Here is a 14,993-nt window from a genome sequence, read left to right as displayed (position 1 = left end):
AACTTGTAGGTCCAGTGATACATTAAGAAGAATTTGGCAGTTCCATTTCTACTCTGCTTCAGCTGTGAATACCTTAATCACGAGGAGTGAATGATGACCAGTGATCCTGCCACTTTAGGAAGTAAATCAGTAATGCGTTAATTACCCCCAATATAGTAACCAGAATTCAGTCCCGTGTGGGTTTTTCGCATTTCTCAGCCATTTGGACACAAAACTTGCTGATATGTGAAGAGTGGAAAGAAAAGGATTGGGAGGTCATGGTTGATTCTACAATACACAGTAACAGTGCAATTCCATAAAAATGTAAAGTAGTGCACAATTTAACTTTTGCCACACTATTTTGATTTTCCTTTGAAAAAAGTGTATTTTAGTTGCCACTTTTTAAATTTACACATAATACACTTACTTGTATGTTAATTGGCCAATGCCTTGTGGGTCATTCTGACGTGTGCAGTCATAAATGGAGTTTAAAGGTCTAGTGTCCTCCCTAAAAACATTTTAAAATAGATATTGAAATGAAAAATACATATAAGATTATTCACTTCAATGTCTACACGAATAAATAAATATGAGCGTAGAGCGCGTCATCCATGCGCAAAGTTGTGGAAGTCTCATTCGATATCCAAGTGGTCGCCATGTTGGCTGAATCTATTGTCCATGACATCACCCTGGACATTCGCCATTGAAAACACGCTGTGGCCCCTACTGTAGGACACGCCCCTTCAGACACAGAAGCTCTTTTCGAAGAAAACATCTCACAACCGAGTGAAGTGTCCAGGGCAATATTACCGTATTGTTTCGAGCCATATTTAAACAACATAACATACAGATCACGGGCCAAACCACCTCCCCGCCCTATCCACCTCCGCGCAGCGGTGATAAACGCCCACTTCTGCAGCGGACATGAGCCACCGCGGCAACGAGCCACCTTGGCCGACAAGCCCTGGGGCAGGCTCGGGCTTGTCAACAAGGCCTGGGGCAGGCGGGGCCTTGTCAACAATTTTTCACGAAGAACTGGGTCTCTTGCAAACTTACGATTGCTTGAACACTCCTCCCAAGTGTTCAAGCAATGTCCAGCAATGCAACGAGCCAGCATTTTGGCTAACATGAAGGAACAACGAGCTACCTTCCCGGAGGTAAATCCAATAGAAACAAATTAGTCCACTTAAGGGCGGTCCTGCCATGTACGTCACACCCTGCATCTTCTTGAAAACAAATTCCTCAAGAGGATTTTCATGGCGGGAGTTACAAGAGCTGTATATGTCAAAATCATGTTTTGTGGTGAAAAAACGCATGGGTTCATGTCGGCTGCCATTTTTTCCTATATAACATACTACAAATCATGCATTGGATGACAGTGGCACTTTAAAGACTGTCTCACTGTATATATTAATATTTACAATGAAAAGTGAGAACTTTCCTCTTTGTAGTCAAGACTGTGAGTTGGTTTAACACAGTACACGGCTGACGTCACGTCAGTAAGTGCTTCTACCCGCCTTCAATCCCCCAGAGCTTTTCTAGTTAAACAGTTGCATAATCTTGTCACCTTTTTTTGCTCTTCACATCAAAATTACTGTGGCGTGAGAAATAGTATGCGTGTGTTTGTATGCCCCTTGCATGCATGCATGCGCACACACACACAGGGCACATGGAGACAGACAACAGCCGCACTCATAATTACACCTAAGGGCAATTTAGAGTCTCCAGTTAATGCACGTCAACTGCCCCTGACAAAGCTTCAAAAACATTTTTACCCGCCATTGTGCCTTTTAGGCTCATTGTATCAAGCAAGCTACTCCATACAGCAAAAATCATAATCTACTCCCTCAAAAAAATAACAGCTGTGCGTTGTCTGTCGCATCTGTGCTCTCATCGCATGCTATTGAGTAATAATCAAAAGCACAAGCTTTGTCTTTTAGATGAAGTTTCAACTTAGATGACAAGTCCTCGCTTCTCCGCACCACTGTATTTCTGTATGAGCTCACATTGATGAAATCCTGGCTCACAGGCCATTTGCAGCCTGCGAGCTGTAGTTTGGACACCCCTGGTCTACAGTCAGTAAACCCAAAGGTTGACCAATTAGGACAAGCATTATTGAAAACAGATACAGTAGGTGGATCACTAAAGTTTAAGGTTAAAAATGAGTCTGTTTTATACACCACTTATTTTTATTAGGGTCACGGGTGAGCTGGCGCCTATCCAAGCTGACTTTGGGCTGCAATGGTCACCACCAGTCAATAGCTGGCCAAACACAGATACTCAACCATTCACACCTTTCGTACCATTTCGTGTAATCAATTAACTTGACATGGATGTATTTGGAAAGTGGTAGTAGTTCAGAGTACCCAATGGGGGAACACGCAAGCACGTAGAGAACATGCAAACTCCACACAGGAAGGCCGGCCCATATTCGAACTACCACCCGCAAAGCAGTGAGGCAGTTGTGCAAACCAATCTTTCACCATCCTATCCCACCCAAAGATTATCCATCCACTGATCTTTCCATTTTCTTACACTTATCTGGACTCAGTCGCAGAGGCAGCATCTTAAGCAAGGAAATCCAAAATTTCCTCTTCCCAGCCACTTCAGCTACCTCTTCTAGGGGAATACTGAGGCATTCTTAGGCCAGCTGGGAGCTAGCCAAGCCAGCGTATCCTGGGTCATTCCTGGGGCCTTCTCCCAATGGAATGTGGTCACCAGAGTGTTAGTCAGGGAACCTCTTGACCATTCATGCCCGAGCCACATCATCTGGGTCCTCTTGATTAAGAGGAGAAGTGGTTTGACTATCAGCCCCTCCAGGTTGACCGAGCTTCTCTCACTCTCTCTAGAGGAGAGCCCAGACACCCTGCTGAAGAAACTCATTTTGGCCACTTCCATCATGTTTTTGTGGTCACAACCCACAGCTTGTGACCAGAGATGATGGTAAGAACATAGACAAAGCTCCCCATTTACTGGTTGATCTTTTGGCTCAGCTCCTTCTTTTGTTGTGATCATCACTCTGAGCCTCCTCTGTAAAGCATGGGCAGCATTCTGTTCTTCTGCACTCTCCTGCTCCTACGGACCACAGTTATGCCTTTGGAATCCGGACAACAAACACCTCACATGAGAACCCCTTTCCATGACTTCTTCTGTCTCCCTCTGCTTTAGGATCCAAGCCAATGTGGTTTCGAACCATAACATCACAACCACAAAAGATCAGTATGGATTGGTTGATTTTTTTAAAATCACGAGATTAAAAAAAATAGATTACTAAGGAACAAAAAGAATGCAGAACATGCAGAACTCCAGGGGCAGAAAATACATATCTATTGATAGCACAGCAGCAAAACTGCTCATCTCCCTCTGACCATTCAACTGACGCTGTCCAACCAGACTGCAATTGACTATGGACCGTGAAAACACTAAATGATTGATTGATAGATAATTCACATTGCTTGTTTCTTGACTCATCACTTTTATTTTGAACTGCATTTTATTCAGAAATAAATGAAAAAACTACCATGAAAACACATGTTGATTGACAAGATTAATCCAGACCAGAAAATAGCTTGTGGTTACTTGTTAACATCAGCCGACTTCATTTCTCAAAGACCATCTACATGGAAAATATCCAAATTGACGACTTATGTAAGTCATGCATCCCTAGAGGTGGCTTGGCTCATGTGAAACTGAACAAAACTGTTTTTCAAAGAGACATTCAAAAATGTGGTTGTAGATGATCAGATGTACTCTATGTACAACATGGGTGCTTTGCACAATTGCATTTTCTGTCCTTTGGCATAAACTCACAATTCAACAACACAAGACACTTGATCGGCAACTGCGTTTTCCTCATTGCACACTTCATAGAGTATTGAGGGTAGAAGTATTATTCAGTTCTTGGACGGATTACAAAGCAGAAGTAAATGATTATGAATCAATTAATACATTCGTACAATCATTTATAAATGTAATGACGGAGGAATGAAATAATTGGAATGTGCAATTGTAAAACGTCATACATACAGTATTTAGGGGAGCTATAACATTCAGTTTTTAGGTTGCATTGCAAACAAGAAGTACATGGTATTGAATCAATTAATACATTTCTACATCAATTACCGGTAGTAAATAATGTAATGATGGAGGAATGAAAGAAGTGGAATGTGGAAGTGAAACACCAGAGTTGGGTTTTTGCAGTGGTGAGAAACGTACTGGACATCCATTCATTTTTTGAGTCATATTAATATTTCCATTTTCTGAGCCGCTTATCCTCACGAGGGTCGTGGGAGTGCTGGACCCTGTCCCAGCTGTCATCAGGTTGGAGGCAGGGTACACCCTGAACTAGTTACCAGCCAATCGCAGGGCAAATGGAGACAGACAGTAGTCGCACTCACAATCACACCTACCAGCAATTCAGAGTCTCCAATTAATGTCTGTTTTTGGGAGAATATTAATATCCATCCATCAATTTTCTTCGCCGCTTGTCCTCACAAAGGTCACGGGAGTGCTGGAGCCTATCCTAGCTTTCAACGGGCAAGAGCCACCCTGATGTGGATACAGACAACAGTCGAACTCACAATCACACTTAGGGGCAATTTAGAGTGTCTAATTAATGTTGCAGGTTTTTGGGATGTGGGAAGAAACTGGGGTGCCTGGAGAAAACCCACGCAGTCATGCGGAGAACATGCAAAATCCACAGGCGGGGTCAGGATTTGAACCCTGATCCTCAGAACAGTGAGGCCAATGCTTAACAGTTGCTCCACCATGCCAGACATTTCTACATCAATTATTAAGTAATGTAATGATGGGGGAATGAAAGAAGTGGAACGTGGAACTGAAACACCACTGTTGTGTTTTTGCAGTGGTGAGAAACATAGACCCAGTCATTTTTTGAGCCACTTATTCTCACAAGCGTCGTGGGCTGGTGCAGGCTATCGCAGCTATCTTCAGGCAGGAGGCAGGGTACACCCTGAACTGGTTGCCAGCCAATCACAGGGCACATAGCGACAAACAGCTGGACTCACAATCACACCTTGGGGCAATGTAGTGTCCAATTAATGTAGCATGTTTTTGGGATGTGGGAGGAAACCAGTGTGCCCGGAGAAAACCCACACAGGCACGGGGAAAACATGCAAACTCCACACATGGAGGGCTGGGATTGAACCCGGATTCTTGGAACTGTAAGGCCAATGCTTTCCAGCTGCGTCACCTTGCCGCCCTTAACCAGACGTGATTTTGTAAATATCAAGCAATGACAAGTTAAAGAAAGATCAGATCCACTTATCGCCAGTTAATGGCAAAATACCAGCTGATGAGTGTTAACTGTTGTCAAATAATTTAAAATGGTATGGTATGGAAAAAGATGACACACTGTGGCGACGCCTAACGGGCCAAGCCGAAAGAAAAAGAAGAAGATTCTCCCACCTTGTATTGCCAATTCACATGATTTTTGCCAACATCAACACACAATCCCAAAATCATGTTTGGTTGCTAATTTAATATACATATAAATCAAAATCACAAATTAATTGTGCTGTTATTCATGAAAATTGTATAATATGGTGGGTCAGTCATAGCTTGCCAATGGCAGTTCACTTGAGGTAGCTTGACAGCGGCACTGACTTGTGGCTAGGAACTAGCTGCTCTTGCTGCCAGCAAGTTGGCAAGCAAGCAAGCCTGCTCACCCGTTGAGACCAGTGGGCACCTAGTAGCTGAAAGACTTTGTGTTCCCCACTTTCACTTTTAAGGCAGTTTAATAGGCTTAAATTAGGAAACCACAATAACTATAGGGACTAAGTATTGTGATGATATTGGGGGGGGAGATCCACAATAAAAACCATCTCATTCGAGATACGCGGTCAGGCAAGCAGCTGCTATTGCCATTGCTAACATTCATGGATACTCTGACCAAAATTGTTCTCTTATGAAGACCAAAAATGTAAATAGCTCAAATAAATTTGTATATTATCATCCAACATGTTCAAATTACGGTCATTTAGTGACTTTGAGTTCATTACTATGACGCTTGCAACCGTTTACGTCCTTTGGAGGCCAGCTATCAGCAGAACCCAACATCCTACAAAGCAGCAAACACACTTAGCAGCTCTAGCGGACAAAGAAGCAAGCGAATTGGCCGCATGGAGAAGTAAGTTTATCGCAGTAAACTAACAGCTAAAATAAAACCCCTTAATCCCTACAGAATGCCGCTCGATTAATCGTCCTTTCAAACATTCGCTCACTGGACAATAAATTAGATCGACAAATGAAATTAACATCAAAACAAACAATGACCCTCGTTGGTTCGACGACGCCAGTATGCACACGTCAACGAATGATGCACATCTGGTGCCATGGTCAGGTCCAACACTCAGCCCTTTTCCCGGGCACACTCTGGCCACCCACCGATTAAAATGTTCAAATCTTTAAATAAACAAAAGGAATTAATGCCTTTTCTTGAATTTTTCAAAATGAAAAAAAAAGACATTCGGACCTGTGCATTTCAATATCTTACTGTAGTGATTTCACAATAAGAAGGTACATTTATACACAACATCGCCACTGCGTTCGACTGGTTAATGTGCTTCTTAGTTCTGAAGACCTTGGTTCAAATCTGGCCTTGCTTAAGTGGAGTCTGCGTGTTTTCCCTGTGCCTGCGTAGGTTTTCACTGGGTAGTCTAATTTTCTCACAGATTCCAAAAACATGCATAAAGAATGCCTCAAGGTGAGAATTTGAATAGGAAGGTTTGTTTATGTGTGCCCAGCGACTTGCTGGCGACCAGTTCAGGGTGTACCCCACCTTTCTCCCAGAGTCACCTGGGATGGACTTCAGTTCACCTGCAAACCCAGTCAAAAAAATTGATAAATTCATACATCCCAATATCATTGCATTCTATCACCACTTTAATATAACACACTAATATATACGATACAAAAGCATGGGATCCCGGCTCTAACTTTAAATCAGTTTGGGGTCCTAGTCTGGAAATTATTGAAGACTCCTGATACAAACCATGACAAAATGATTTAGCATTTGTCAATATTTGTGTGGAGACTTAAGTTATTGTTTACTGGCGGAAAACACAACATTTCAAATCCAGCCAATCAATTTTTAAACAAACCAGGTTTACTCAAATACAGTAAAAGCATTACAGTAGATTTGACACCACTTCCGGTCTGCAGCAGAGCAAAACGTTGACGTTGATTTATGAATGTTTCCGTTTAATTCTTACTCCAACAACACAATGTTAATCAGAAAAAGTTTTAACTAGCGCTGGCACATATTTGAAAAAACAAAGGAGGGGCTTTGCCTTATAATGGACCGCTCTCTTTTCACGATTCAATGTCAGATGTTTAATTTAAATTTTTATTGTTTTGCATGTCCGAATTTTTAAAGAGGTGGCACAGTGGTGTAGCTGTGGAGCGTTGGCTTCCAGTTCTGAGGACCGGGATTCAAATCCCAGCTCTGCCTGTGTGGAGTTGGCATGTTCTCCCTGTGCCTACGTGGCTTTCTCCAGGCACTCCAGTTCCCTCCCACATCCTAAAAATATGCATTAATTGGAAAATCTAAATTGTCCCGAGGTGTGATTGTGAGTGCAGCTGTTTGTCTCTATGTGCCCTGCGATTGGCTGGCAACCAGTTCATGGTGTACCCTGCCTCCTGCCAGATGACAGCTGGGATTGGCTCCAGCACTCCCCTCCTGAGGATAAGCAGCTAAGTAAATGGATGAATGGAGTTTTTAAAGACACACACTCTGGATAGCTGTGACGTAAGGAATTATGATAGTTAAGAATGAAGTGACATTGAAGTATACAATGTACTCACATCTCCAGGCTGGAGCCAGTCTTTTAGAGCCTTTGCTGTTTCTGTGGGCAACTGTTCTCGGAGGCGTGCTCTGTCCTCCTGGTTATCCTGGAGCTCCAAAGCAAGCTTGAGGTCCACAGCTAACTGGATGACCTGCATTGGCCCAGAGCTGATGGTAGAACTAAGGTCATACATGCCATTAGTGAGCTCCAGCGCTGCTGTTTTTGAACCTGAAGATGCATGCGATACAGAAAAACATGAGTAAAAGTATTCAATACCATAATACAACTTAAATATACTATTCACTGTAGAACAACCCGACTGATAAGTTGTTTTCTCTGATTTTCTCTGGCAGTACAAAAATAACTAAATATGACCTTTTGTGAATCCATTAAGATATGATGATGGGTGCTTAACCTGGGTTCATTTTTGAGGGCTAAGGCTGTTTTTTTTTTTTTTTTAGGGTGGTGGCTGGCTGCTGTGTTGAGCTCTGTTGGTGGCTGAAACCACACGCACTGCAGGAGTGATGGAGGCAGTGGCAGCGGTGGGTCTCACTGGGTGGGGGCTGGGGTGCTGAGAGGTGAGGAGGTACATCAGGTACCAGAGGTACTGGTTGGGGTACATCAGTCAGGTTCGGGACCTCCCTGGGTCGTAGGTGGTTGGTGGTGTCCCCCTGATTGGGTCCCTTGCTGGATGGGCCCGTTGAGCCCCCGCCCCCCCAGAGTGGGTTCACTCTTCTTCGATGTGCCACCTCAGCAACTCTGTACACCAGTCGACTATCATGCATGTGATATGGTGTTCAATAGAAACACTATAGACCACAAATCTCAAACCCATGGCCCGGAGACCTGATCGAGCCCACCATGTGATTTTATATGGCCCACAAAGACAAATCATCTGTCAACTTCCATGGTGTTTGTGAAAATCTTCAAATTGTCATTTATCATAAATGATCAAATTGAGATATTATAAGCATTTTTGTGTTACCAAACATCAACAATGGTTGAAAAACACATAGGCCTTGATTTCTGTTTCCAAAATTACTTCAGAAATTGTGTGTAAATATAATGAGGCAAGTAAATATTTTTATGGTTTCACAGTCATAACAGGCCTCTGTGAGAAACTGTATCTAAAATCTGGCCCGTAACAAAAATGAATTTGAAACCGCTGCTATAGACTTTAATTACTTGTGCTAGAATCACTAACAACAACAACATTACTTAACTTTTTCGGTCCTCTCTACAAATAACTGTTGTAATGTTACTTGTGTTCAAATCTCTAGACTGTCTCACTATTCTGCTGTGGTTTTCGCCCCTTGTCCACTTGTCCACTCTGTCTGCCCACTAAAACCTTTTTTTTTTTTTGTCTGGCTCCATTTTATAAAGGCATTTTTAATGTGAGAGAGTAAGAAAAGACACACTTAAAGTCACACTTTTTTTGTGTGTAAATAAGGTAGAGCTTAATTTTTATTAAGCTTTTAGTAGGGTTTACACCGGTTTTATTGCCCTGATCGGATTGGCTAAAAATTGGCATTTTTGCTGATGAATGACTTAAATGAATGAAGGTTTCCCTTGCCCAGATACGGGTCAACAGGGGCGCCCTGCTGGAGCCAGGCCTGTAGGTGGGGCTCGAAGGTGGGTGCAGGGTGGCTGGAAACGCACCCAGACCCCGAAAGGGTAACGTGGGTCCCCATTCCCATGGGGTCCGCACTGCTGTTGCTGTGAGGGAATGCTACAGATGAGAGGCGGTGATGAACTCCCCAGTCACACAGGAATGCCAATGTGGCTGTAGATGTAAACTTCGGACCACCGTCAGATGAGATCTCATCACTGATACCAAATGTTGTGAATGTGCGCCTGAGGCTGAATATGAGGCCTTTGGAACCCCCGTGCGCTCCTTCCATGATGGGCAGTTGCTGTACTTGTCGACGATCACCAAGTAGTGATGTCCCGCGTATTGGAAGAAGTCTCCACAGATACATTGAAAGGGGTATTGAGGTTGAACTGTTAGGGTTGGAGGAGCACCTGGTTGTGATGGAGCGATACAGTTGAAAGGGAGGCACTGCATACGCATTTCACCGATTGACGAGGTCATACCTGGCCAGAGGAATGACGCATCAGCCCGACAGCATATCTGGGAGACACCTTGATGGGCTGAGTGGAGTGCCCTCAGAACATTGTTACATCGGCTGGGAGAGATGATTATGCGGTCGTTGTATAGAGCCACACCATCAAAACTGGCCACTTTGTCTCTGTATTGGTAATAGGGTCTCTTTGACCATTGAGTCGTCACTGTTGGTGGCCACTCGATGTTACATGTTACAGGTGATGGAGCTAACCCCTCCTACAGAGTCCTCTTCACTAGGGTGCAGTGTAGGGCTATCTGGTTGGGCTCTGATGCTAATGAGGAAGCTGTGAGGCATGGTGTGAAAGTTGTTCTCGGTGGAGACTGGAGTTACATTATCGGACAGAGTGAAAGGGATCGGCAGCCCTGACGGGCAACGTGAGATAGTGTCTACACCGACATGATGGATCCCTGGAATGTGAGTGATATGGAATCTGTACGTCAGTGTTTTTCTTTCAGGTTCCTCGGTCGTGGGTTGGGGATTGCATCCAAGCATCTATCACCGAACGCCTTGAGAAGAGGTCTGTGATCAACCGCAATGATCAGATTGGGGCAGCCCAGAACAGAATGAGTTTTTTCGAGGGCATCCACCACAGCCAGTGCCTCTCCTTCACAGGGGGCATACCTTGATTGAATGATGAAATAAAGCAGCTCCCCACGAGTGTGACTTTCTAGCTTAGGCGATGTTTTAGAAGTAGCCAGAAGCCAATACCGTTTTTGCGGAAGTCTGTCGCAAGGCATGTTGGATTCCTTTTGTCGAATATTTCCAAGCGTCTTTGTATTTCCAAGATAATGATGGGCTTGGTTTCTTTAAATAGGTTGACTGTATGTTCAGTCCACTTGAATGGTGTGTTAGGTTGTAGCAGGGTCCAAAAGGGTTGCATTCTCTCTGCTGATGCAAAAGCATATGCTACTTGGTTAATAAGACCAAATCAGCTTTGTACATCAGCGATGGTGCGAGGTTTAGGGAATCCCTTGATTGCCTCTAGTACCTGTGGGCATGGACGAACAGTTGTGGGGGTGATTTCAAAGCCTACGAAATTGATGGTTTCTTTGACAAATGAGAATTTTGATGGGTTGAGGATGATACCATTTTGGCCGCATGTGTCCAACCAATTTTCTGCTTGAAAGAAACTGTCCCCAATGGAGGGAGACTCCATGATTGTGTCGTCAATGACATTTGTTTTGTTGTCAATGCCACTAACAATTTTATCAAATCGCCTGGTGTATGAGCCTCTACATGCTATGTTCTCTGAGAGCACACTCGATACCTGTACCAGCCCGAGGGTGTGATGTAGGTTGTCAGGTGCCTGTCCTTGCGGTCGAGTGAGATGCCATGGTAGCCATTCCAGGCATGAAAATTGCTTTTCCTTGTGTTCCTCAATACCATGCAGGCATGGCGATTCAAAGTTTGGAAGTCAAAAGTCCGCCAAGGTTTACCAGATTTCTTTGTGCAGACTACTATTCAATGACACCATAAAATGGATTCTTATTGGGACAAGCTCTGACACCGAGGTGAACAATATAACAACAATATAGAATCACACTTGACGTAGGTACCTATAAACACAACATATAACAGAGAACAGTTGAATATCCTCTACTAGGGACATGGATCATCGCTTCTTTGGCAAGGAAAGCTGGGGTGTGAGGTTGAAGTATATATATATCTATATATATACACACACATACATATAGAAATAGTCTGACTCTCCTCCACACACACCGCTTGGGCTGTGGTAGCAGTCTCTTGAGAGGGATTGGACTCTCTTCCACTATGGTGTTGCCCATGGTGAGAGGTGTCGAAAAGGTTTGGGTATACTTATTGCCCCCCAACTCGCCGCCTGTATATTGGGGTTCACAACGGTGGACAAGAGGGTAATTTCCCTCCGTCTTTGGGTGGGAGGGACTATGGTCTGTGCCTATGCAACATACAGCAATTCAGAGTACCCATCCTTTGTGGAGTCCTTAGAGGGTGTGCTAGAGAGCACGCCCACTGAGGACTCCATCATTCTGCTGGGGGACTCACTGCTCGCCTAGGCAATGACACGAAAACTTGGAAGGGTGTGATTGGGAGATTCCCATAACGAATACCATGATCCAAAGCATGAGGGTTTCCACACGTGCACCTGGCACCAGGATATGTTAGGTCACAATTCGATGATCGATTTTGAAGTTGTCTCATCTGACCCACGGCCGCATGTCTTGGACACTTGGGTGAAGAGAGGGGTGGAGCTGTCAAGTGATCACCACCTGGTGGTGAGTTTGCTCCGATGACGGGGGAAGCTGCTGGTCCGACGTGGCATGCCAAACGTATTGTGAGGTTCTGCTGGGAACGGCTGGCAGACTCACATTAGAAGGAATTTCAACTCTCACCTACGAAAGAACTTTGCTCATTCTCCAGGGTAAGTGGGGGACGTTGAGTCCGAGTGGACGTTGCGCCGCACCTCCATCAGCTGACCGGAGCTGTCTCCGTGTGCATGTCATAGCAGCAACCCTTGAAAAAAATTGGTGGACACCAACAGTGAGGGATGCCGTCAAGCTTAAAAGGGAGTCCTATTGGACCTTTTGGGCCCATGGAACTCCCGATGCAGCTGATAGGTATCGGCTTACCAAACGGAATGCAGCTTTGGTGGTCGCTGAGGCAAAAACCCCGACATGGGAGGAGTTTGGTGAGGCCATAGAGAACAACTTCCAGACGGCTTCGAGGAAATTGTGGTCCACCATCCAGCATCACAGGAGGGGAAAGCAGTGCACCGTCAACACTGTGTATAGTGAGGATGGGGCACTGCTGACCTCAAGACGGGACGTTGTGAGTCTGTGGGGAGAATACTTCGAAGACCTCAATTCCACAGACACACCTTCCCATGAGGAAGCCGAGACTGGATTCTCTGTCTACATGTGTTTTGTGGACTTGGAGAAGGCGTTTGACCGTGTTCTTCAGGGAGTCCTCTGGGGGTGGTTTTAGGGTAAGGACCCCTGAACCCCCTGATATGGCCTGTTCAGTCCCCATGCGAACGGTGCCAGAATTTGGTCCCCATTGACAGCAGTAGGTCAGACTTTTTTCCGGTGAGGGTTGGATTCCGCCAAGGATGCCTTTTGTTAACGATTCTGTTCATAACTTTTATAGACAGAATTTCTAGGCACAGCTGAGACGAACAGGGAATCTGGGTGTCCCTGCTAAAGCTACTGCCCCCGTGACCTGACCTCTGATAATCAGTAGAAGATGGATGGAAATATATCAAAAGTATACAGTAAAAGAAAATTATGTTCTCTGACTGCTAAATTAGCTTCCTGTTTCCCTTTATGTCTTTATGGACCACTGTGAACATTAATCCCATAGTTCAACCTTGCTGACGACAGTTGCACAGGTTATAGTATCATTTTACAGATGTACATGCAGTATGCAGGCATGTACTCAGTTTGAATGATACTAAAACAAATACAATAACAAACAATACTTTTTGTCAGAAAAGTAAACATATTTATTGCCATGTCACATTTAAGTTCTGGAACATGACATGAAAACATTTTCCACAAACACCAGAAGAGAAAAAGATATGGTTTATTAGTTCCATACTTGCAATTATGTCATCCATCTGCCCCAGAGCTGCCTCGAGCATGTGACTAGCCTGAGTTTCCATGGTAATGGTGGGCAGTATTAGACCTCAAATATGCATCTGCAGAGGAAAAACAGTTATCAGTTACTTGAGAAAATCATTTTCACCAACATTATTTCAGTTTTTAAAACTATAAGAGGAAATGGACCCCTTAAAACAACGTGTGGCAAGTTGTTGAAACGATTAATCTTAGCAAGCGAGTGACGACAACGTCGTAAAGCGGGCAGGCTTGGCGCCACGATGAGCTACCCCGGCCGAAGCCATGATCGGCTCATCGCAGCTGGGCCACGGTCGCTTGTCGCGCTTGGGCCGCGGTGTTGTCGCTTGTGGCTGAGTACGCTACATACTGTCATACTGTCGGGGAGTCTGTTGTCAGTTAGAAGTGATCTGCATATCATCGAGATATGGCTTGAAACGATAGGGTGTTATTGCCCCGGTCACTTCACTCGATTGTGAGATGTTCTATTTCTTCGAAAAGAGCTTCCGTGTCAGAAGGGGCGTCGGAAAAATCCAAAAATCTCTGTTGATCCTCTCCTAGTGTGACATCTGCTGATGACGTTTGTTATATTGAAAGGATCGGTGCTGGTCGGCGCTCAGGAGACAAAGACGACACTCAACAAAAGACCAACGTTCCCAAATGCTATTGAGCCTCAATAACTGGCATATTTATTTCGACCAAATGCAAGTTCTCAAAACACAGTTGACATTGCGTGAAGTCAATCATATGAGCCCCTTACCTATGCCGAGAAGGTGGAGAGCCGTCACCCAGGTAGAGGTCCGCTTTGTCAACCAGTTGGGCGTCCATACGAAACCCGCAGCAGACTCTACCTGTTTGTACTCTGCATCTCTCTATTATACTTTTCAGTTGCGTGCGAGAGAAAATGGCGGGTGGCCTACCCGTCCCACCTGGCGCCGCAACAATTGTAGCCAATTTACTATTGACACCTAAGTGTGTCCTTCAGGCTCTGAGAAACATAACAGTCAAGATATCCCACAACAATGTTCGTCTTTGAACAAGATAGTATGCGAAAAACAAGTGAGAGTGAAACGGTCAAGACGTCTTGACCAGAAAAACAAGTGAGATATAAAAACAGGTGAGTGAAAAACAATTTATATAACCATGGTTGCACAATACATTTGGGTATTCGACGGTTATGGGAGGCATCACTAATTAACACTCCTTTCAACGTTGTAGGCAATATGGCTACCACTTAAATGTCGAATGAGACAACAACAACCCAATGTGCGCACGGATGACACGCTCTCAGCTCATATTTATTTTTTTGTATAGACACTGAAGTGAATCATGTTATATGTATTATTCATTACAATATCTATTTTAGAATGTTTGTCACTTGGGCTTTAAGAACCTCACATCACTTTAATTTGATTTTTGAGCCATTTGATTGTGGTTTTATTTGAAATTGTTTTAAAGTGAATTCGGTTTTCAATGACATTTCAAATACA

General features: G+C 44.2%; 1 protein-coding gene across 11 annotated transcripts in view; it reads right to left on the bottom strand.

Moving 5' to 3' along the window:
- ppfibp2b (PPFIA binding protein 2b) overlaps positions 1-14,993 on the bottom strand; it is a 197,510-nt gene that overhangs the window by 109,592 nt on the left and 72,925 nt on the right. For all 11 annotated transcript variants that reach the window (XM_061822587.1, XM_061822594.1, XM_061822590.1 and 8 more), the window contains 2 exons: positions 13,487-13,586; positions 7,804-8,012 (listed from right to left, as the gene is read on the bottom strand). In XM_061822587.1, coding sequence (XP_061678571.1) covers positions 7,804-8,012; positions 13,487-13,550 — 273 coding nt within the window. In that variant the 5' untranslated portion in view covers positions 13,551-13,586. The remainder of the gene's footprint in view (positions 1-7,803; positions 8,013-13,486; positions 13,587-14,993) is intronic.

The sequence above is a fragment of the Syngnathoides biaculeatus genome, chromosome 6 (assembly GCF_019802595.1).
Source record: "Syngnathoides biaculeatus isolate LvHL_M chromosome 6, ASM1980259v1, whole genome shotgun sequence".
NCBI lineage: Eukaryota > Metazoa > Chordata > Actinopteri > Syngnathiformes > Syngnathidae > Syngnathoides > Syngnathoides biaculeatus.
The sequence above is the reverse complement of the archived record's forward strand: the minus strand, read 5'-3'. Positions and strand labels throughout refer to the sequence as shown.